This window comes from Pelobates fuscus, chromosome 5 (genome assembly GCF_036172605.1).
Source record: "Pelobates fuscus isolate aPelFus1 chromosome 5, aPelFus1.pri, whole genome shotgun sequence".
Taxonomy (NCBI): domain Eukaryota; kingdom Metazoa; phylum Chordata; class Amphibia; order Anura; family Pelobatidae; genus Pelobates; species Pelobates fuscus.
This window is the reverse complement of record NC_086321.1, coordinates 893,906-919,503: the sequence shown is the minus strand read 5'-3', so window position 1 is coordinate 919,503 and position 25,598 is coordinate 893,906. Positions and strand designations below refer to the sequence as shown.

The 25,598-nt window shown below is 45.0% G+C and overlaps 1 protein-coding gene across 1 annotated transcript in view; it reads left to right on the top strand.

Moving 5' to 3' along the window:
* LOC134610515 (myosin-IIIb-like) overlaps positions 1 to 25,598 on the top strand; it is a 301,018-nt gene that overhangs the window by 26,027 nt on the left and 249,393 nt on the right. The window contains exons 3-4 of the mRNA XM_063453481.1: positions 12,405 to 12,535; positions 25,413 to 25,515. Coding sequence (XP_063309551.1) covers positions 12,405 to 12,535; positions 25,413 to 25,515 — 234 coding nt within the window. The remainder of the gene's footprint in view (positions 1 to 12,404; positions 12,536 to 25,412; positions 25,516 to 25,598) is intronic.

The following is a 25,598-nucleotide window of genomic DNA, read 5'->3' as shown; positions in this document are numbered from 1 at the left end:
GGATGCTAATCACTAGCTCTTCTAAGAGCTGTTCCTGCTCCTCTCTCTGAAGGAAGAGAGGTTCACCCACTAAAGCCTGGAGCCTTGTCATAGGTCCAGGGTGGGTAGGAGACGGCGAGTCCCCAACCAATCTGCGGCGGTTAGTGGGGTCTGCAGTGCTGATGGTCATTGGTAAGCACTAGGAGCATTGATTGACGGAGGGTCTGTTACGTAAGCTTTATACCTTCTAAAATAAAATGTATTTGGACTTCAGTTAAAATACCAAAGCGGTCAGGAAAAATGTTCTGCTTGTAAACCGTTTTCATGTTGGATAATTGTACATAATGAGGAATTGTTTTCGATAACCTTCATAAAATTGTCTTGCCATTCTCTAATGATAACCTAACATAATCTGAGTGGGCCATGAGACTGCATGGTGCAGGCACATGAGAAAGCGAGAATTAGTTGCCAAGTAAGAGCGGCTGTTAGCAAGTACCTAGACACAGGGGACCCAAAGACCGCAGGCACTTCTGCCATAACACCTGCTACCAAGTTGGTCCCACGCCTTGCTGTCAACATGGTGGCCTTGTGGCTCACACTGGACAAGGCCGCACCTCCTATCCGCAGGCACCCCTAACGGCAATTTCTTCTGCTGAACAGAGCTCCCACACCTGCACCACGGATCGGGGGAACACTTTGGATTGCCCAGCCTACATGCATGGCAAACCGGACTGGTCCCCACTACTGCCTTCCTGGGCCTCCAGAGGACAACCCTCACACCACAACCCCACTCCTAGGCGAAATACCTAAGCCAGGATCCGTTGGTGGTCCCTTAAAGAGCTAGAACCCGGGGCACATGTGGTAGGCTCATGCAGTGCCTGGGGCTGACGGAGTGGCACTCTCCAGACCTGCCTATATGTCGGGACTTCCCAAGCACTACATTCCAGTCGGAAACGGGAGGGAGCAGAGTCCAGAGAACCCAGCAGGCTTGCCTGCATGCCCTTACAGGTGGTCTTGAAGAGGGGCTGCGTGATCTTTTATAGTTTAAGATTCTATTGTTAATTGCGTTTTATGTAACTCATTATATTATCTGCTAACGCTCACTATAGGCACTTGATAGCCTCTGCAAACTTATGCCTATTCTACTTAAATCTCTGCCTAGACTTGCCTATCTAGCCTGTTAAAATGAAGACATATCAGTAACTTGAATACCTAAGCATGTTTACTTTATCCTATTTTACACCCAAAACCAGCATATAGGCTCTTGAGCCTGGCGAACGAATTACTGCACCAATAAGCTGTTATGCCTCAGTGATATAGGGTAACCAAGTACGGTATATCTTACCGGCAAGCACGAGCCTGTCTCCCTCTAAAGCATTAACGTATGTGGAAAAAGAATTGTGCATATATATGTAATATTTACTAAAGTTCAGATTGCAAAATCCAGATATTGTTCATGCTATAATGTCAATAAGTTTTTTTTTTTTAAAACCATTCTATCAGTATTTTTACTTTAGCCTTTTTTGGGAGTTAAAGACAAATTAGAAAAATAAGACTTTTGTTAGTATAATTTTTGACAGGTTGATTTAATTCCCTCTTCTCTATTAAGGGGGGGGGGGTTAGGTAGGGTTGTAGCAGAAACCCTTTTGTTGGCTGCCCCCCCCCCCCCGTATTGTTTTATTGCCCTCACTTACCCTACCTTGTCCCTAAAGACAAATACTGTTCCTGGCCCTTGGATTACTTTGGAGCAGTGTTGCAACTTTAAATGGTCACTCCGGATACAGTCAAAGTGCCGAAGTAGTCAAAGTCGTCGAAGTGAACGGCATCGAACAAAGGACCACGTGGCGACCCTTACCATCACCACGTCGAACACCACCGACCCTTACCATCGCCTCCACTTCGACACTTCGACTAAAGTCGAAGTACAGGCCACACTTCGAACGGGACTTACCCGTTTTTATTCCAGAAACTGACCGACCGCACAGCCCAAATCCATGGAACTTTTTTGGGCAGGAAAATGTGCTTGCGGTCGGTCATAAAAGGGACCTCCAGCTAACTTTTTATCTACTGGGGGGATTGGTATGATTTTTAAGAGTGTTCCTAATTGAAGTATGCTGATTAAGAAAATATATGTTTTATGTTTGTGATACGAATATTGTAGAAGTTATAAATATTGTGTAAAAGTTGTGTTTTAAACTGTATGAATAAGTGGATTACCTCTCAGGCTAAGGGGAGAGAATCTGTGGGTTGCAAGCGTTATGCTATTGGCTATTTTACACCTCCCCTGTGGGCGGTCTTATAGGTAAGATGGAAATAAAAGCCAGGCTGGATGTGCCAGTAAAGCTCAGTTCTGCTCCTGATACTGTGTGTCGTCCAGTTATTGGGAAAGGTGATGGGATATCTGTGGATTATATTGCTGATCGTGCTATTTACCCTGTTGGATTTGTATTTGTTCCTGCATCCTCTGGATATATTGGTGGAGTTCAGCTGTGGGAAATCAGCTCTCCGCTACAAGGGTAATTTTGATCTATTTCTTTTTTTTTTTTTCTTCTATTGGGGTATGACTAGGGGATTGGGAAACCCGGCATAGCCAGGACTACAAGAGGGGCTTGCCATTTGTGACGGACCGACTGGGTACCTACGCCAGTCGCGCTTCCTAGTAGTCGCTGAGTACGATAAGCACTGTAGCCCCTTAGCTGCCGCAGCTTGGCTGGGGTCTCACCACCTTCTCACTACCATGAGCCGAGGCTTAATGCTGGGAAGTCATCTGTTTTATTCAGGGCCACACAGCCTTTTATGCATAAGCCCATGCAAGGGGTTTCCTACACAAAACAGCAGGGTAATTCCTCCCCTGTACCTGAGAGATAATTGAGTCAGGAACTGTACAAACTTAATTATCTCCAGGTACAGAAAACACCCAATTTACAAGCCCCCTAAAAGTACCCCCAAAATACAAAAAACCTCACAAGTCATCCCCTGATTTGGTTGACCAACATCCAAACATCACCCAGATCGGTTCAGGGGTTCCATGGAAGTCCCTTTTTTTTTTGACCGACTGCACATAGTTCCAAAATCGTTCCATGAGAAAAGTGGTAACGGTCGGTCAATTTCGGTAGCATAAAAACGAAAGCACTACCGAATGTAGTCTATATTGTTCCCCTCATCCAGAACGATTCCACCGAACAGTGCTCTTGTAAGATATTGAGAACTGAACGCAGGTGGTGGTGGTAGAAGTCCAGCAGTGTTCGGGAGTTTGTGTCAGATTTTAGTTCCATGAACTCGACGACCAAACACAGCTGCCTGCGTGTATGCAAACAAGATGGCCACCACCTCGTGGTCGTTCATACGAATTGCGGACACTAAGACGAACAATTAGAACACTGAGGTGAGAACCATTACAAGGTGTTAATAGGGTTTAACAAGGCCCCCGGGTGGTCCATGGTCGTGCGTCTCTTTGGTTCCAGAACAGTATAGGGACATGGCATGAACAAAGTCTTTTACAGTTCTTTCTGCAGGGCCCATAGTCCTGAGGCAGGAGGCTGGCAAGTAAGCTCCCCCAGGAGCTTATGGTGAGGTCATGTTCGCCACAACATTATTTGGTGTTCTAGACCATGTCCCCCTGTTATTTCTCAAGCCTTTTCTAGCGACTGGGCAAGAGCTGCCCCTCACTAGTTTTAAACATTTAGTAGATATGTCCAACCTGACGCATGGCAGGTTGAGGTAAAATACCTTGATTATAGAAATGCGGGTATCTCTTTGACCCCTGTAGGATTTTCATTTTATTAATTTTTTTTTTTTTTTAATATGCACACTGATTAATCCGGATACCCAGGATTTTTAATGGTGTGGTTGCTGGCTGCTATTACTGCAAGCAGGCAAACTGTTCAGCGTTCTTTAAGATCCAGGCCCATATTTGAAGACCCAGAGCACGGATTTGCAGCATTCAGTCTGGATTTCAGTCGTCCAGCGGTGTTCACCAGGCCAATTGTAGGCCTGTTTGTGCTTGAATTACAAAATCTGGACAATTTTGCACTCCGAAAGGCCCCGTATTCAATTGGATGGTTTTTCTAGGGACTTTATTAAATAACTCTGATAATAATTAACAAACTCCCCTTTTTACATGAGATTGCCACAAGCTCCTGGAGGAGCCTGCTTGCCAGTCTCCTGCCTACAGACTAGGGACCCTGTGAAATATAATGTTAAAGTCTCCATTTGTGTATTTGAACTATGTGGTTCGGGAACCGAACAGCCGCACAAACCGGAGACCACCCTGGAGCTTGTTAAGCCTAATTGCTACATAGAACACGGAGGTGGAAATTGTTACTAAGTGTTCGTCTGGGTGTCTGAAATTCCTATGGACTACCACGAGGTGGTGGCCATCTTGTTCGCAGGCAACGGTGTTTGGGAATAAATCTCATGGAACTAAATGTTTGGGAATAAATCTCATGAAACTAAAATCGAACACAGAAACTCCCAAACACCGCTGGACTTCCATCATCGCCTGTGTTTGGTTTTATAACACTTAGGAAGACACTGTTCGGTGGAATCATTCGTCTTAAAAAGGTGAACAAGCTCCAGGGTAGAACTATGGATTCCGTTAGGTAGTTTGTTCACTTTTTAAACTACCTAACTAGACCGACCGCAAGCCCTGATTCTATGGAACTGTTTTGGGCATGGGGACCATGCGTGCAGTCCTGAACCCCTGAACTGATCTGGGTGATTTTTGGATATGTTGGTCACCCAGATCAGGGCTATCAGGGGATGTAACTTTGTTGAGTTTTATGTATTTTTAGGGTACTTTTGGGGTGTTTTGTAAAACAGTGTTTGTTTTTTCTATGCTTGGAGATAATTGGATTAGTTTAGTACAGTTCCTGATCCAATTATCTCTCAGGTACAGAGGAAGGATTATCTGACTTTGTCTTGGATTTGTTCCTACTGTGGTTTACTCTCGGGTCCAGGCTGGAGTACCCCTTGCTTTGGGATATGCATATAAGGCCAGTTGTGGCTGGCATTAAAGCATTCCAGCTTGCAATCCAAAACTATGTGTCGTCCTGTTATTGGAGGGAAGGAAGATTTATCCCTTGTGTCTGCTGTTCCAGCTTGCAGGGGATTCAACAAGGAAAGTCCTCGCAAGGACAAGAGCTCCCAGGACTGAGTGTCGTCCAGTGACTGGGGGTGTCTAGAGTGAATTCCCCATTTGGCTCCAGGAGGGATCGGTTCCAGGGCCCCAATCCAGCTATGGTGCCTGTGGGCAGAAGTGCTGCGGTTTGTCCCCTGTTCCAGCCAGGAAGTGGTACTTTGGCGGAGGTACCCAGTCAGGGTACAGGGAGCTCCGTCACAAAAACAAGTAACAAATGAAAAAGGCATAACATAGTTGATTACGGCTTGTTACGGTTACCTCCAAGCTAGCTGAAGGTTGGACCGCTTGGATGTCCTGGTTCCTGAGTGTGGAGAGAGAGAGGAGCGCCATTCCCTTCAGCATACCATAATAATCCTGCGAATATAAAGCAATCCCACTAGCTATGGTACAGCTAGGATACCCTTGTTCCCATAAAACAAGTTGAGGCTGCGATTTGAGGGTCAAAAACAAACTGGGTTTAATGGTACACAGGCATCGCTATTTATACAAAAACCCAGGTCCAGGGACAGCCCCCTCTGGACCTGATGGGATACAGGGACAATACAAACAGTTTACCAATAGCATTACAGTGTATCATTTGAAATGGTCACCGCCCAGCTTGGAGATAATTAAATTGCCATAACCGTTAAAGTCATTATCTCCAAGCGTCCAAAATCCCACGTTTTATTGTAACAGGTAAAACAGTATACAAATACATAACTATAACATTTTAATACACATATTATATTCCACCATTCGTTGGATAGCCCAGTTCTGAGCACAGCAGATAGGCGAATAGCGTTCAGATCTCACGAACGGTATAGCCAGTCTCTTCAATACAAAGTCCTTTCGTGCCTTTTTGTCCCGAACACGAGATGGCGGCCATGTTTTCAGGCTGGTGAATAGAGGGTGGGACCTGGCCATAAAACCCCTGGAGCGAGTAGCAGATTAACAATTGCGCAACACCGCTCAGTGGATGATTGTCCCAGCACTTCGTGAGCCGAACAGAGACCGCCATTGTTACAAACTGCCATTTGTAACTATCCCTTTAAATGACAAATTGCCCTGCTTCCCTGGATTGTGGAGAAGCCTATTTGCCAGCCTTCTTCCTCATGACTATGGCCCCTGGGAGATTGTGCCACTGAAAACTTATGGACTTTTTTTTTTTTGTCAATCTTTCTTTTATTGAAGCATTTGTGATGGGGTACAGAAGAGAAGAGGGAAACGTATATTTTGATTACATTAGAGGGTGTAGACATTATCAGAGTTATACTAGTACATTTCTGAATAACAATGCTTCGTTTTTTTTTTTTTATTATTAAATTATGAACTTGCCGATTGGGAACAACGTAATGTATTCAAGAGCACTGCATGACTTGTTAGAGAGTTAAAGGAATAGCAAAAGACAAGATGATTTCTAGACATGCAGTCAATAAACATAGCACGATTCAGGCTGGATTTACTCCAATTTAGGGGACATAAACACATGTGGGTTGTCGGTAGATTAAACTAAAAGTAGGTAGACATTAGACTAACGCAGCAAACGATAATATTAACGTGTTATGAGGGTTGCCATCGTAGTCTGTCATACAGTATATTTTAACTCAGGAGGCATAACCCTGTTCTGCTCTAGGAAACATACGTGGGTCACATAGTGTGTCCTGACATGCGCCAAGAGGCTAATGGAACAGTAAATGGGCGCGTAGCGTGCATGCTAACGTTACAGTACGTGCTGGTAAAATTAACTGTGTGACTGTGTGGGTCAGGAATATAAACTTATCCACCACTCAGGGTGGGTAGTATTATGTAGAGGTAAAACTAATGCACCCCCTGTCTGCGGCCATATCACAACTGTAGTTGAAAGTACCCGATATAGGTCTGAGATTTATATTGGTAACATGCTACCTAAAAAAGTGACGTCTGGCTCAGCTAACGCCTCCACAAAATATTAAAACAACAGGTAAAACTTAGGTGCAGTGAGTAATAAAACAAAATATAAGGTTATGCATATCTCGCAAGGATATTGCCCAGGTAATATTGCGCCAGGTCGTGAGTGTCCGTCAGCTTGTGGTCTGGCCTTTTATGATCAGGGTCTAGGATTCATTCAGCCGATCCCTGTCGGTCTCATGGCTTGTGGTGAGCAAGGGAGTAGTCGATAGTTCATCAGCGGAGGTATCAGGTGGGTAAGCACGGAGGTGGTTGGAGTACGGCACGGAGCTTCACCCCAGCTCCAGGCTTGAAGTCGGGCCCACACCTTGTGTCCACAGACTCGGATACCTCTCGGGGCCGGGTCTTTCCCGTTGTGGGCGCTTTGGAGGGCCCTGGTGGTTCTCCGCCGCCGGCGGCGGGCGACCCTCCTGCGGTGTGGTCGGTGTTTGGGAGGAAATCTCCTGTTGGGCCCCTGCCTAGAAGGGCATTCCGCCTGTAGGCGTATGGCGGGTTTGCCCGGGGAACGCTCGCTCTGTCTCACGGCCTCCCGCCTTTCCCCTACCTCTTGTCGGTGAGGTGGTTGTTGTGCCGTCCGCTGCTCCAGTTTTTCCCAAAAGCTTTGCAGCAGGGCATCCAGACGTTCGTGGAGGGGCTGATAGAGAGCAGGCTCAGCTTTGAAGTTTGTGGGCGCCATTTTGTGGAGCACTGTTTGCTGGTTCGAAGCATGCTGTGGAGTCTTGTCCCCGTTTGCAGCATTTGTGGGTCGATGATAGCCGCTGATACGGACCGGGATAACCCCCACCGGTCCTGGGGGGGGGGGGATGTCCGATACTGCGGGTGCGTCATGATTAGTCGTGCTGGGAGAGCGGCCGTCTCTCGCCAGCCCAGTGATGTGTAGGCCTCGGACCTCCGGTTCAGCGGTATGGCGGTCAAAGTGTCTCAGAAGGTGTCTCCCGGTACCTCTGCCCTAGTGTAACAAGGTAGGGTGAACCAGGGTGCAGGGTTTGCAGAGTGTACCGTTGAATTTCGCCGTTAACCGTGAGCAGAATCCGGAGCTCAGAGTAAGCACGTCTGTGCAGCTCCCCGGTCAGGCTCCGCCCCAACTTATGGACTTTTATTTAAGAACCGTCTGGGGACATATTGTGACTTTGGTGAACAATGCCCCTTTAAGACTATGTCCCCAGACCTGTAAAATAACTTGTTCCTGGCTTTCTCCCACTTGGTTCAGTAAATGGGGCTTACTGAACCAAGTACCACACAGGCGGACCACCCAGAAGTGGAAGTGTGCAGGCAATTTACCTCCCAGGCTGTGAGGTTACTGCAGGTTAATTGCTGAGCGCTGGGTGGCCGCAGTTCGTGCAAACGAACACGTGGCGGCGGCCATCTTGGTTCTTCAAACGAGGTCAGCGGTGTGTGTAGCCAAATTCATGGAACTGAAATCGGCTACACATTTCCGCGAAACACCGCTGACCCTTACCTTCTCCCATACTGAATTTTCAGCTGCAGAGACTAAGTCCCGTTCGAAGATTCGAACGCCCGTTCTAATGGGACTTAGTTGTTTTTCTGCATGAAATTGACCGACCGCACAGCCCAAATCTATGGAACTGTTTTGGGCAGGAAAATGTGCTTGCGGTCGGTCATAAAGGACTTCCGTCTAACTTTTGATCTACTGGATGGATTTGGCTGATTTTTGAGAGTGTTTATGTTTAAAGTGTGCTGATTAATAATATGTAATTCTGAAGATTGGATGTATGGTTTTAAAGTTACAGTGTATGTGTAAAAACTGTATTTTTACTGTTAATTGTTAACCCATTGGGCAGAGGGGGAGGATTTTGTGTGTAATTGCTGGGAGTGTTTTCTGTAATATACGTGTGTGATTGGTTGTTTTGTAACGCCCTGTGGGTGGTCCTATCTAAGGAAATCCTGCATAAAAGAAGGTTCTTTTGGTGCCAATTAACAATTCTTCTTGACCCTCAACACGTAGTCTTGTCTCGTGATTGGAGGGTACAGCTATATTCACACTGGGGATTGCTATGCGCGGCATATTCCCTTGAGCTTTAATCAATTAGCTCTTTTGAGAGCTTGATCCTGTTACGCTCTCCTTGGAGGAGAGGTCTTTCCCTCACGGTCCTGAATGCTGGAGGTTCATACAGGGTGGAAGGAAGACGGCGCGGCTCCAGTTAAGCTACGGCGGTTGTGGAGTCTGCGGTGGTTGTGGTGTCTGCTGCAGTGCTTGGAGTCCTCAGGAAGCGCTAGGAGCATCCATCAACGGAAGGTGTCCTTTATAGCCATGAAGGGGGTTACTTAGCTTGTGGTTAACCGCAGACCCAACATTCTAATTGGGGCCACACGCCCGGGTGTTGGTGGTCCTCGTTCGGGAGTCTTTCGGGAGTTTCAGTTCGGTGAACTATTATCCGAACGAGGCCACCCTGAGGCAGTCAATTAGGCTTGTGGTTGACCGCAGCTTCACGGTGGTCAATTGGAAGCACACTCCACTTGTAAGGTGTTCGGTTGTTTTAAAGGTGAAAAGGGTTAAGTGGCGGCACACGCCAGGGGCTGCACGAATACATAGTCCTGACTGTTCGTGTAATGTGTTTTATACATTATAACTACGGTAAAATAAACAGGGTAATCCCGTAACGATCTGTAGAGCGCCCGTAACACGGCTTATGATATTAATATATTAATGAGAACTGTATGCCCCCAGATAAAGGGAACTATAGAATTATACAGTTTTTATAGTTGTATAATTATTAAAACCATAAGCTAACCCAGGCTCGCGATGCGATGCGGCATCCACACTAACAACTAACAGCATGAACAGCTGGGATACAATCATGCTGACGTAGACACACCAGAACCCTGATGTGTGGCAGCGGCACCACTAACGGAAGGGTATCTGGCCAAGGCTTAGATTCAGGACACAGGCCACTAAGATTCACAGGGAAAATCGATACGATCCTGGACTTGGCCAACTAAGAGATCACAAATCTCTCTTCTTTACGTTTTCTTTTTCCGTTATTCTCTCTTTCTTCCTATTTCTTCTTATCGCAAGTATGATAGACTTGCAACCTGGCAGGATGCGGGGAATAGCAGCTAACTCCAGCTAACTGTCATAAGCCGATGAAAGCTCCACAGAATGACTGATGTAATAATTACGTAATGAAGGAATGTACCATAATCACTTGTAATTGTGAAATATCTGTTAAATGTAATTAGCCGACACAGCCAGCTCCTCGAGGTACTGCCATTGTATATAGTTAATGTATACTGAGACAAAAAAAAAAACCTGATGACACTGCAAACACATGTTGTTCAATGTATGTAAGATGACTATTGTACTAACTACACAACTTTCTCTTCTGTAACCCACAAGATACCACGACTGTTATGACTTTTTCATAAACTTGTTTTGTTATACTATTGCATGTCTATCAGTGCAAAAATAATGAAAAAATAAAAACCCGTAAGCGAAGGCAAACTGTGTGTAATTTTGGTATAAATACATCACACAATTAATAAAGCAAACGACCACGAACGTGACCCTTTCACTAGAGAGAAAAAACTGCCCTAGAGACGAGAATGAATCCGCAACCTCATTATAAACAAAGTTTAAAGCAAAATGTGAGATTAGCCGAGTTAATGGGCACAAATCATGTGTAAACTCAGCCAAGCCACCTCGTCTCAATACAGTAACCCTGCAATGCCAAATATTACAGATTTATTTAGAAAATGCAATGTTTGTATTGCCGTGTTAAATCCACCTCTTGTCATACTGACATCCACTAGAGGCACTTCCGTGGCACTGACCCAGTAAAATTCAATCACGTGACACGGGAACCCACAGGAAAGCGTGAAGGTCATGGGAGGCTGAGAGGTAAACCGCACTGAGGGAGCTCCTGCACTGCAAAAATGTACATTACATTTTTTTATTTTTTTTTTATATTCATTTGAAAAACTAGGGAAACTAAATGTTGGGAATCCAAACGCTTGTAAAGAGTTGGTGTTCCTTTTTAGCTTGCCCAACCCAATATGGCTAACGCGGCTGGGAAATGGCCACTGAGATGATGCTAAGAGATAATAAATCCAAACCGAGAGGACATGTTCCAAGCGCCCAGGACACCTGAAATGATTATGAAAACTGAACAAACAAAGAAACCTAACACTAAGTTAGGAAAGCATAGAGCAGAATAAATGTATGTAATATCAAACCTGCATAATAAACGCAATAAGATATTAGTAAAAGTAAATCTAAGCCAACCTGCATGAAACGAATAAGAATATATAGAAAGCAGAGCGGAAATTGTAGTAATCATCGGAAACCATGACAACGTAATGCCTGTGCTGATATCGCTTATTGGGTTATTGATGATATATGTACCTGTATTGATGCCTTTTATTTTTCTGTACATTTAATGTTTTTATTTTATTTATTGCTGCGATTTTAGGATTAAAAAATGAAAATGGACATTCCAGGCGCCAATTCAACTTTAATCATTGGATTTTGGCCTTATTAATATCCTCGATGATCAAATCTTTATAGCTGTGAGCTGCTTATTTAATCTAGCTGCAGATAGAGAAACAATATACTCGTAGTGATGGGTCCTCTCCTTCTAATGCAGCTTTGCTTTTAATTCACATCACTTCGTACTGTCAAACAGGCCAATGGTGCAGCATTCTGCATATTTTTATTTAATCATAGATTTGAGCATTAAAGGAACACTATAGTCACCTAAATGACTTTAGCTAAATAAAGCAGTTTTAGTGTATAGATCATTCCCCTGCAATTTCACTGCTCAATTCACTGTCATTTAGGAGTTAAATCACTTTGTTTCTGTTTATGCAGCCCTAGCCACACCTCCCCTGGCTATGATTGACAGAGCCTGCATGAAATAAAAACTGGTTTCACTTTCAAACTGATGTAATTTACCTTAAATAATTGTATCTCAATCTCTAAATTGATCTTTAATCACATACAGGAGGCTCTTGCAGGGTCTAGCAAGCTATTAACATAGCAGGGGATAAGAAAATCTTAATTAAACAGAACTTGCAATAAGGAAAGCCTAAATAGGGCTCTCTTTACAGGAAGTGTTTATGGAAGGCTGTGCAAGTCACATGCAGGGAGGTGTGACTAGGGTTCATAAACAAAGGGATTTAACTCCGAAATGGCAGAGGATTGAGCAGTGAGGCTGCAGGGGCATGATCTATACACCAAAACTGCTTCATTAAGCTAAAGTTGTTCAGGTGACTATAGTGTACCTTTAAAATTGTCTTAGTGTCTTGAGTATCCCTTGCAGCATAATAGGAGCCCCTGTGTTTTGTAATAATATGCACATTACTAATCTGTGTTTAATATATCTTATTTTCTCTCTGACAGGTTTCAGACAGATTCAGCTCACAGCCCCTCACGTCTCTACCTCCTCACATTTTTGCTGTGGCCGATCGCACATACAGTGCCCTGCAAGGTGGAACACAAAGCATCCCCAGGAACCAGTGCATCGTAATAAGGTAAAAATGGTTTGCTTATATTCCTTTAACGACGTGGGCAATTGTCCAATTTCTGAACCAGAAAACAAAACCTAGAATTTGTGGTATGTGTGTGTTGCCCTGTGTAACGGACACCTTCCGTTGATGGACGCTTCCTAGCTTGTGCCGAGGACCACAAGCACCGCACTGGACACCACAACCACCGCAGACTCCACAACCGCCGTAGCTTAACTGGAGCTGCGCCGTCTTCCGTCCACCCTGGAATCAGCCTCTGTCCTCCAGGACCGTGTGGGGAAGACCTCTCCTCCAGGAGAGTGTATCAGGAACAAAAGCTAAGTAATTAAAGCTCAAGGGAGTATGCAGAGCATAGCAATCCCCAGTGTGATATAGCAGTTCCCTCCAATAACGAGACAAGGCTACAGTATTGAGGGTCAAGAAGATCTCCGGTTTAATGGCACACACTCTGCTTTTATGCAATTCTCCCCTGCAAGGGAGACGCCCACATACAATTATACATTACCCAATCACACAATGGTTACATCCCACAGATTCCCTCCCCTTAGCATGAGAGGTAACCCAATTATACGTACAGTTTAAACATACTTTTTACCCAACTTTCATAACTCTAAAACCATACATCCAATATTAATAACAGTTACATATTATTAATCAGCACATTCCAAATACAAACATACCCAAAAATCAATCGAATCCGTTCAGCCGTTCAGGAGATAGGTATAAGTCCTTTATGACCGACCGCAAGCACATTTTCATGCCCAAAACAGTTCCATGGATTTGGGCTGTGCTGTCGGTCTATTTTGCACTGAGAAAATGACTAAGTCCCATTCGAACGAGCGTTCGAATCTCCGTTCGAACGGCATTCAAAAATCCATTATGCCCAAATGTAATTCTTAAAGGGCAATACATGGGCAGGAGGCTAGCGATCAGTCCTCTCCAATGCCCAGTGGCAAATGGCAGTTTTTCACAGGGACTAGCTGTATTTCCTCCCAGGGACTGGACTACACACAGTCCTGGGAGCTGTAGTCCTTACAAGGACTTTCCATGAACTGGAACAAGATGCTGAGCAGTGATTAGCCCTTTACCCTCCCAGTAACTAGATGACAAACTGTTCTGACTTTAATGAGCCAAACTTTGCCTTTTATGTACCAACCTGGGGGTCTCCAAACAATACAATACAAGCCCCTCCCAGGTTTCTCTGGGATTGGGATATAATTGAGTTAAAGACAGATAAGATAGAGAGACAAACCTAAAAGTACCCCAAAACACAAAAAAAGCCCAAGTTGTCCAAACAGCGCTCAGATCCATGCAGTATAGGGGAAATGCCACCGGGGTAAAGTTCTGACCAGCCGCGTAAGTGGTCCTATGTCCAAAATAGTTCCAGAGCAATGTGTGCTTTGGCTGGTCAACTTTCGGGAGCTCCTGCGCCCGAAATACATACGGTGTGTTTTGCCTGGCTCTCAGGGAGCGTTTGTTCCTCTTAGTCTCAGGCACCTTCCCACCAAAAAATGCTCTTCTGGCGGGTCGGCATGTGGTTCAAAACATTGGACCAAGTTGACCATTAGCCGCAAGGTTACATAGCCGAATACGGTTCCATAACAATCGCGGTTAAAGGGACACTATAGTCACCTGAACAACTTTAGCTTAATGAAGCAGTTTTGGTGTATAGAACATGCCCCTGCAGCCTCACTGCTCAATCCTCTGCCATTTAGGAGTTAAATCCCTTTGTTTATGAACCCTAGTCACACCTCCCTGCATGTGACTTGCACAGCCTTCCATAAACACTTCCTGTAAAGAGAGCCCTATTTAGGCTTTCTTTATTGCAAGTTCTGTTTAATTAAGATTTTCTTATCCCCTGCTATGTTAATAGCTTGCTAGACCCTGCAAGAGCCTCCTGTATGCGATTAAAGTTCAATTTAGAGATTGAGAACAATTATTTAAGGTAAATTACATCTGTTTGAAAGTGAAACCAGTTTTTTTTTTTTTTTTCATGCAGGCTCTGTCAATCATAGCCAGGGGAGGTGTGGCTAGGACTGCATAAACAGAAACAAAGTGATTTAACTACTAAATGACAGTGAATTGAGAAGTGAAATTGCAGGGGAATGATCTATACACTAAAACTGCTTTATTTAGCTAAAGTAATTTAGGTGACTATAGTGTTCCTTTAAGTACCGCTGAGGGCCGTTCGTGGGTTGGTTCGCACAAACGATCCAAGGTGACCGGTAACCACAAAGTCCCCACGACGAAATTAGTTCGATAGCGGTTGCGGCTAAGTACCGCTGAGGACCATTCATGGGTTTGTTCATGCGAACGGCCGCCAAAGAGCGTTCGGTTAAATCCAGAGAAGCGAAAGTGCTGAACCAGGGGCACCGAGGGAAAACTGCTAAGGGCGGCTTTGCAAGGTAAGTACTGAATGGGGTCTTAGACCTGGATCATAGTCTGTGGGCAGGAGGCCCGTGGAGTTCGTGGCAAACGTTCGGGGAAAGGAGTGTTTGTCACAGTAGCCATCTGAGGAGTGGCCAGTGGAGGCATCCCTAGGCTGTAATGTAAACTGCAAAAAGCCTGAAGGAAATGATTCTACTAACCAGAACAAATACAATAAGCTGTAGTTGTTCTGGGGACTATAGTGTTCCTTTGACAAGGGGAGTAATTATTTCTGAGCAGGTGTGCAGGAAACTTCAAGGCTTTGATTTTTGTGAAACTGTGCTTATCAGGGAAACTCAAGGCTGTGGTTTCTGTAAGATTATGCCACAGTGTCATTGGCATGTAAGCAAACTATTGAGGCGAGTTAAAAGTTCATGCAGGTGAAGCATCTATTTATAGACGCTGGTTCATTTAAAGGGACACTATAGGCACCCGGACCGCTCTTGAAGAAGTCCCTTAACCCTGCAATGGTGATCATTGCAGTTTTTGATATACTGCAATAATTATATTTTATTACTAACTCCACCCCTCCATCTAGCAGACAGCCACTAGAGGGACATCTGTGTTCTTAGGCGACATTTGATCACCTAAATTATGCTGGACGTCCTCACGCTCTGCGCGAGGACATCCAGCGTCACCCAAAACCCCATTTCTTATAGGGGTAGTCCGAATGTGAGAATGGAGGAGGAGAGGAGGCAGAGCCTGAACCAGCGCCGAGGGATATCTGCACTGGAATCTGATCAGTAATAAAGTGTTGTTTAACCCCTTCTGCACCACTGGGGGGGGGGGGGGGGCACTATTGGGGACTACAGTGCCAGGAAAACATATGTCTCTTTTTAAAATAGACAACTGCACACACAATAACACTTAAGCAGCGGTTAAATTAAGGGCTATAACCTTGGTTCCTGTACTCTCTAATGCCCTATAGTGAAGAGTTGAAGCCAACACCAATCCAACTCTTCATGCCAAAGTTTTCAGGAATAAACTTTTCCTTCGTAAAACAAATAACCTAGGATAGGAATGATGCCAACAGATATGACATCATGGACCCGGAAGGCCTTGTGCGTTCCACTGTGGAATCCGGTGCAGAACATCAGGATCACACTATTAAGGGAAGGATACTGGACATGACATACACATCCCTGTGACGAGACGTGTAGGATATGGAGCCTTAATCTTAGTTTTTATCGTGTGTGGTTTTTTTTTTTGGTAGTGATTTTTGCTTTCGGTCTGGGGAAATCGACCTTTGGACATGACTCCTTTATACCACTAGATGTGGAGATATGCCTTCAGTACCCACTTTCTTGTAAGTGCAAAATTGTTCCAATTTATACATCCATTTGCTTGTTTTTTCTCTGTACTTACATGCTCCAAGAGGATCTATACCACAGAGTGACAGTGATACCCTGCGTTAATTACCCTCTTTGGAGGGAGACAAGACTGAATCAATAGGTATCTCTTGAGTTTTCTACCCCCTCTCACTCTTCACTTTTTCAAATTTGATTACACTATGTATAGTTTTCTTTTACATCTTTAACCCCTATGTTTGTTATTATTTCTTCATTATTATTATTAACCTTCCATATTGTTTTTTACTTTTTGGGTATTCCTTTGCAGCTTTTGCCCTCTTTTTATTTCCTTTAGTAAAACTCCTTTGATTTCTTTTTGAATTTGTCTTAGTTTATGTTGTAGTGTGAGAATTACGATACTGATTGTTGGTAGATCCTTGGCCATAATGAGAATATTGTCTAAATAGATTATCAGTCGGATACCGTGAATTGTAAAAGTTGTTTTACTACAGGCTTTAGCTGTTTGTGAAGAAAGAGACCAAATGGTAGGTTTGTAAATTTTCACTTTTTTCTGTTCTGGTATTGCACCAGAAATTGCAGAACTATCTGATGGTCTTGGTGAATCAAAAATGTAAGCATTCTTTATTCTTCTTCTTCTTCTTATTATTATTATTATTTATAAAGCGCCAACAAGTTCCGTAGCGCTGTACAATGGGTGGACTAACTGACAAGTATTTGTAACCAGACAAGTTTCTTCAACCCTTATTTTTGTTTCTTCGAATAATGCCTTAGTGGGCATTATTCTTTATATTCTTGAGAACCGTCCATCTAAAAATAAAGGGAAAACCTATTTTTTAAAGCTTTTTTTTCTGAATATGAAAATGTTTCCTAAGAAACCTGGTGTATCTCTTGTGACCTTTGTTTTATAGTGTAGCAGAGCTCCTATACCACAACTAGGTATCTCTGCAGTTCCTTCCTCAAAGCTGAAAGAAGCACTGTAAAAATCCAAGACCTTTCCCCCCCAGCAACTAGACGACACATAGTTCTGGGAGTCAATAGCTTTATTTGGCCACACATGGCTTTTATGCACAGCCCCTAGCATGGGGTCTACATAGCAAAAACACACAGGTTTCTTCCCAGGAGTCTGTTTCTGAGAAATAATTGAGCCCAAAATTGGATATCTCTCAGTTACAGGAAACCATACAAAATACATCATAATAGTGCAGGAACTCCACAACAGTCATATTCCCGAATAGCTGGAGTCTGATCACCCACTTTGTCAAAATAGCGCTCAGATCCCTTCGGTGGTTTGGAATCGCCATTTAAATGAAGTCTTGACCGGTCGGCCAGAAGGTGATGTCCCAAAATAGATCCACAGAAAACAAGGCAATGATTGGTCATCTTTCGGGGGTTACCATACCAACACTGGCAAATGTTCCCCTTGTTCGATAGTCCTAACGCCATTCTCATAACTGTTCGGGAAGTTGAATGGGCAGCGATACTAGTTTCCTGGGTGTTCACAGGGTCGCTTAGCCGACGTACAGTTCCACACACTCTATGACCATGTACCACTACATGGGTTCGGGAGACAAAATGGCCACCAATTCGTGGAGCATGTGTGTTTGGTTATACGAACAAAAGCCACACAGGGAAAGCACTTGAACTAATTGCTCATTTGTGGTTAACAGCCAGGGGTGGTCGGTGATTATGAGCTGTTAACAAGAGTTGGTTCGGTAAATGAATGAAGGGTGTACAGACAACCGAGCAAAAGGAATAAAGGTTTATTTCACTAATCCATTCTGCTACATATAGGTCCTCGATAGATTCTGTTCTGTCAGGGATTGATTATCTTTGGAAAAGGGTAAGAGGATTGTTCTTTTACCTGAATGGGATACTGAATAAAATAAATCTTGAGTCTTATTGGTGTCAGAAACCACAAGTCTGAGGTGATCAGGGGCCAATCATGGGGGGAAATGGGCGAGTCTGCCACCCAAATTCCGTAGGGAAAAAGATGGATAAAAGACACTTAACTGAAAAAAGCTCTTTGGCCTCTAGATCTCCATTGTCTAGTTTGTTCTGAGAAGAAATTATTTTTCTTCATGGTTTCTGAACGCAAGCTTGCCAATCGATTAGGAAGTTTTCAAGCTAGGTTTTCCCTATTTTTTACGAAATTGGGTTAAATCCAACATCTTTGCTAGCAGACCCAGTGTCCAGTACTTTGTCTTGACAGCCTTTGTAGGATCTGTCAATTCCATTCCTGTGATCTTTTCCACAGTCAGTAAGATATTGCACTATTCTGGGCTCTAATTACAGGGCTTATAAGCCTTTATTGGCTGTAATCGGGTTTCCACCCAGTTTATTGCTACATGAGATAATGATCGGTTTACAAACCCAGGTCAAAATATTTTTTAGAATATTTATTGCACGTTAAAGGCATTGTATCTTTTAAGGAACACGATCGTGTCAGGAATACACATGTGTATTCCTGACTCTAGATAGGTGTGGCACACTTAGTCTTCAGGCCCCCCTTGAAAAAGATTGTTTACTCCCCTTGTGTTCAGCTCCGCATGGGTTCGATCACGTCTGGCTCTGCACACATCCCTCCTCCTTGGCTGAGATAAATTCTGATTATCTCAGCCAATTCAATGTTTCCCACAGGAAAGCTTTGGGAGGCTTATACGCACACGCATCTCCATGAGGAATGTTCAGCAGTGCAAATCGTGGAGACACAGAACGTCAGGTTTGCTTTACCCAGCACCTCTAGTGGCCGTCTGAGTGACTGTGTTACTTTTTCTCTGAAAAGGCAGTGCTTACATTAAGATGTCTGCAGGGGCTGACTGTATTTGCCAGAATAACTACAACAAGCTCTATACTACACATTAAGCTGTAGTTCTGGTGAATAATAAGGGTATTGTAACAGAGCTACCTGTACCTCAGTCAAGGACCGCTTCCTAGATGGAAAAGGGGACAAACCGCAGCACTCCTACCCATAGTCACCATGGCTTGACTGGGGTCCCGGAACCGCTCCCTCCTGAAGCAGAATCTCTGAGAGAGAATTACCTGAGCACACAAACATATAATTGAATTATCTCTCTCCGTACAGAAATATGCAATATAACAAAACCCCCAAAACAAATGGAAACCCCACAAACGTCATATCCCCTGATAGCTTAGATCTGGGGCACCAACATATCCCAAAAATCACCCAGATCGGTTCAGGGGTTCAAGATTTCCATGGAAGTCTTAATTTTGACTGACTGTGCACATGACCTATGCCCAAAACAGTTCCATGAAATCTTTGCTAACGGTTGGTCCAGTTCGGTAGTTTAAAATCAAACAAACTATCATACCGTGTACAGGTTTTAATAACTAGTTCACTATCCCTTCCGCACATGTACCACGAGGTAAGAGGGGGATGCCCCTTACCGGCACCGTAATAGCCACATCCTTGTCTGGGACCCAGGGAGGGCAAAAGCATATTGTTGGGAGGGGACCTCCGGTTTGCTCATCCAGTTGCTGTACGGAGGGCAGAGGAGGAGGGAGTGGGACTACATATGCAAGAAGGTCCAGCAGCAGGGGACCCAACACGGTGAGGGCTGCGGGCCTACCAGGACGGACACTGTCTCCTGGGACAACAGAACTGGGGCATGAGGGACTTGCACTTCTCAATCCCTGCAATTACATATAGACCGGTTTGACAGATTCTGCCCCAGGGTCACTTACGGACCAAGGGAAGTAGCAAAGCCCCTTCAATGGGCCAGGGGCTGCTCGGGTACATGGCCAAACAAGGTCTATAGATTGACGCACAGAGGGTCATATACACCCTATCGCGAATGTTGCACCCCGGGGGGGAGAGGTAGTACATAGATGTAGTATTTCACCTATATGTGGAAGCACCAGAGAGGAGACTGGAGGCCCCCAATCTTCACAATTCAAACGGACGATCCCCCACTCCCCTCCACCCACACACACACACACAACCCCCCCCCCCCCCAAAAAAAAAAGCAGCATCAGAGAGCACAGACATCATTGCTGACGGATGTACCCGTGAGGCCCCACAGGAAGCACAGGCTTGAGTCAGAGATAACGGCCCAAGACCCTCTCCATATCTTCGCCCAGAACCAAAGATAAAATGACAAACCCGGGGTGTATGGAGCAGGGTTGGAGACGGGAACATGACACTACAACTCACTACACTGAATGTCAGGGGTCTCAATGCTCCAAGGAAAAGGCGACTGCTCTTTAGGGAACTGAAACGCATGAAGGCAGATGTCCCCCTCCTTCAGGTGACGCATTTACCTAAACAGGCTGGCTTTAAGTTAAGAGATCACACTTATAGTGTATCCTTCGAGGCTAGAACACACCGTAAAAAGAATGGAGTGGCAATCCTAATATGGAATAGCTGCCCCCTGCAAATAACTTCTTCAGACCTATAGTGCTCGGATGACGTCATCCTCTCCGGTACGATACTGTCCCATACGATCCACTTAATCAATGTGTACGCGCCGAACCACCCTGCACCTAGCTTCTGGGAGTCGCTAAAGACAAAAATCCATTCCCTACCACATGGTATGCTGATATTGGGAGGGGATCTCAACGCTGCCCCGTGCCCCGCGGTAGATAGGGAGCGCACGCAGGGGCATACCCAGATCCCAGGGACAAGGGGGACAAGACAAGCTGTTGCATGGGTTTGTGGCGAATACGGGGTTGGTGGACGTCTGGAGAGCACGTCATCAGAGCACTATAGATTACACGTACTATTCGGCCCCACATGACACCTACTCTAGGATAGATGTATTCCTGGTAAATGACAGATGCCTACCCCGCATCACGGGATCAGAGATCGGAACCATCACATGGTCTGATCATGCAGACGTAACCCTTACACTGAGGAACCTCTGCGTGGCGTCCCCCTGGACATGGAAACTTAATACATCTCTACTGCGGGATCAGGAGACAGTGGAACAGATAAGGGCAGACATAGGGGAGTACTTAAATACCAACAGCATCCCCTACATAACAAGAGAGACAACTTGGGCGGCACATAAGACGGTGATAAGAGGGATCCTCATTAAACTAGCGATGGCAAAAAAGAGGAAACCATTTCAAAGACTGAACGACCTGTTGACCGACCTTAGACGGCTAGAACACCAGCACCAGAGCAATCAAAGTGGCGAAACCTTGCGACGCCTAGAAGCAAAGCGATATGATATCCGCTCCCTACTACTAGATGACACTGCCAAATCTATGACTTGGTCGAAGCACACTTTTTACGAAAAGGCCAATAAGATGGACACGCTCCTGGCAAGAGTCCTCAAACCCAGACCGAGACGCGGACATATCACCTTCATTCGACACCCTGACGGTTCTATCAAAACCATGCCCTCAGATATAGCAGAGATTTTTACCACATTCTATAAATCACTTTATAATCACTCCCCGAACACGGAGACACAGCACACGATGTGGAAATGACACATGACTTCCTGACTGACTTGGGACTACCCCGACGGTCTCAGGAAGCGATCAGCACAATGGCAGCGGAGATCTCGCCGGAGGAGGTAGACCGGGCTATATCGGAGCTGAAGGGTAACAGGGCCCCCGGACCAGATGGGTTTGACGGGACTTATTATAAGACATTCAAGGACTAACTCACCCCCCACTTGACTGCCCTATTCAACAGATTTAGGGAGGGGGGTACACCTAACCAAGACATGTCCCTAGCCACCATCGTCCTATTACCAAAACCAGACAAAGACCCTCTTGCCCGAAAGCTACAGACCAATTTCACTTATAAATCACGACATGAAAATCCTTGCAAAGATACAAGCTGATAGACTAAACCCCTACCTCACAGAACTCATAGACACAGACCAAGTAGGTTTCATACCTGGTAGGCAATTGTTTGAGAACACTTGCAGAAATATAGACCTCATATGGAAGCAGACAGCCACTAACACCCCAACGCTACATTTTTCAATCGATGCAGAAAAAGCCTTTGATAGGGTCCAATGGCCCTATTTATTTACACTATTATCGCACATAGGCTTTCCCGAACAATCCCTAACCTTAATAAAGGCCCTGTATACTAATGTACGGGCGCAGGTGAAAATCTCGGGAGCTCCACTTCAACCATTCCAACTCAATAAAGGGGCTTGTCAGGGCTGCCCCCTCTCCCCGTTACTATTCGCGCTTTCGCTTGAACCCCTGCTCCAGGCATTGAGGAAACACCCAGATATAAAAGGGGTCAAAGTGGGAGAGGGAGCGAATACTTGGTTTTGGCTTGCGCGGATGACGTGCTCCTGACGCTCACCGACCCCGCAAACTCGATGAGAGCCCTTCAAGATGTCCTGCGGAAATACGGGGAAATCTCGGGATATAAAGCTAATATGATTAAGTCTAGCGCCCTTCCAATAAACATACCAGAGAGCGACATAACCGAGACACATATCACATACGCATTGAACATCAGTCATTGAAATACCTAGGGATACGCCTGACTGCAGAACCAACACAGCTGTACAACCAAAATTATACTCCGACGATTAAAACCCTAATTAGGGAACTAGAGACGTGGACAGACAGACCCATCTCGTGGATAGGGCGTATCCACGCCGTAAAAATGAATATCCTACCCAGGATACTGTTTCTATTTCAGACAATACCCATACACATTCCCAAGGCACAACTACAACAAGCACTAGGGGCCTTCATATGGCAAAATAAACTGCATAGGATATCGAGACACACATTGTATAGACCAAAAAACAGGGGTGGGCTGGGACTGCCTAATCTGAATCTCTATTATACCGCAAGCCAACTGGCACAGGTGGCAATGTGGCATACTCCCCCGGGTGAAAAAGTGGGTAGATCTAGAATCCCTCATGGTAGGAGCGGATCTGCCACAATACCTCAAATGGGTACCCAAAACATAGAGACCCATAATCAGGGTCACGTGCCCGACAATACTCAGCTCCATACAAACATGGGATTCCACTGCGATTAAATACGGGTTGGCGTCTGCCCCGTCCCTGCTAATGCCTTATCTACGAAATAGAGAATTTATCCCGGGAATGACAGCCAGAGATTTCCGGAACATAGATCGAACAGGACTACAACGCATTTGCCAGTTATATTAAGGAACAGAGATAGTCACATTTGATTCCCTGGGGCAAAGAGACCACCTGACACCCGCTGATTTTTTTCGGTACTTACAAATAAAGCAATACACTAAACCCCCACACATACAAGTAGCTGCACGAAAAACAAAAACATTTTTTGAAAATATATGTATGCAGGAAAAAATGCCTAGAGGCTTAATATCACTCCTCTATACCCACCTATGCTCAGAATCTGGAGAATGGGGGAACCTCACGTATACGACCCAATGGGTGAATGACCTGGGGGAAGAACTAGAAGGGATAGATTGGCAAGAAATTTGGGAAGCTAATAACACCTCATCGGTCTGCGTTACGCTGCAGGAGCAATCTGTTAAAACAATGCTCCGATAGTATACCACCCCTTTTAAACTGTATCACATGAGGAAAACTCCCACTGATCTGTGTTGGAGAGGCTGTGGGATGAAAGGAACTTATAGACACACATGTGGTGGGCGTGCCACGTTAACAGATTTGGGATACAAATCAAAGACATACTGACCCAGGTCCTCTCCAGGTCCTCTCCAGGGCCCCTGACCTGGACACATGGCTATACCTACTAAATAGACCAATAGATGGGTGGACCAGAAGCGAGCAAAAGCTCATACACAAAATCACATTGGCAGCAAGGAGAGCAGTGGCAGCCGATTGGCTCAAACAGAGGGCTCCCCCTATGAATTAAAGAAGCCCACCTAATGGGCGATCTGACGGCCAAAAGACATTTCAGAGAAAATGGGAACCATGGGACAACTGCCCCCTGGGTAATTAGAGAGCGATGGGGCGCGATCCTCGCTTTCCCCTGTCCCCTCCCGCTCCTCTCGGCCTCGCTCCCTTCCTCCTCTTCTATTTCTGTTCTCTCCTTAAGTTTCCTATCTACTTTTCTTATGTATGTCTACAATATCTACCTATATCTTCAGGGGTAACCTGCTAACATTTGACAACACCCGACAGCCCTGCTTGAGAGATACATAGACACTATATCCGGGCCCTTGGAATCCACGGAGCTACAGATACACGGGGTCGGGACCTTGTGAGGGACCGCGCAACAAGCCGCGCATATTACTGGACCCGGGGGCAGAGATTAAATTTAGCCATTAAGGCAGCACATCACCCTAGATAGAGTCAGGTGTAAGGGAACCAAAAAGGATAGCATACACCCCGAACTTCGGCCTAGAGCCAGAGATGTGGAACACATATACTTATTTACCTTTTTGTTATCTGTTTAACAAAAATTAACATTGACTCCAGATGACCGGGCGTGAAACGGTACCATACAGGGATATCATGTCACCTATGTTATCCAATGTTGATGTTCAATGGTAATACTTTACTGTACATGCTCACATTGCTCATATATGTACGACTGAATGTTTTCTGTATGCCTAGTCATGTCAATGCTAAATAAAGAATAAAAAAAAAATCAAACAAACTACCGAACGGAATCCATAGTTCTACCCTGGAACACAGTGTCAATTGGGTTTAACAAGCTCCCGGGTGGTCTCTGGTTTGTGCAGTTGTTCGGTTCCCGAACTGCATAGTCCCAAATCACACGAACAGAGTAGTTTGCAGGGTATTTTGTATGGCCCATAATCTTGGGGCAGGAGGCTGGCTAGCAGGCTTCTCCAAGAGCTCGTGGCAAACTACCAGACCACAGGGTGTTTGTCACAGGTAAGGCCCTCTGATGTCATGCAGGATTATTCACTAAACTGAGGGGGAAAGAAAGGTAAATTTAAAATTTAAGCTCAAAATCTGCAACATATGCTTTCCATTCAGCTACTCTGGTCTCTGAATGTGAAATTGGAGATTTATGGCTTTAAAAAACACTATCCATAACCTTGCTTTGGTTAGGCTCTAAAGTAAAGGATTTGGTAAGAGATTCCCATGGTGGACATGGCTGAAAATATAGATCTCTAAATTGTTTTATTAACTGCTCCAGATGGCCCTCAAAATGCTAGAAACTCCAATATCCAGTGTGTCTGGCCATGATGTGATCTTGACTTTTCTTCCTAGTGGTGACAGCGGAGCCGGTAAGACGGAGAGCACCAAACTTTTACTCCGACACCTGGTGAGACGCAGCAGAGGAAACATCCAGCTGGGGCAGCAGATCCTACAGGTATGATGTGGAGGTGGGAAAAGGAAGTGAGCGGTTTATGGTTTTGATAGTGAGGAATTGATGATTATCCAATGAGACTAGTA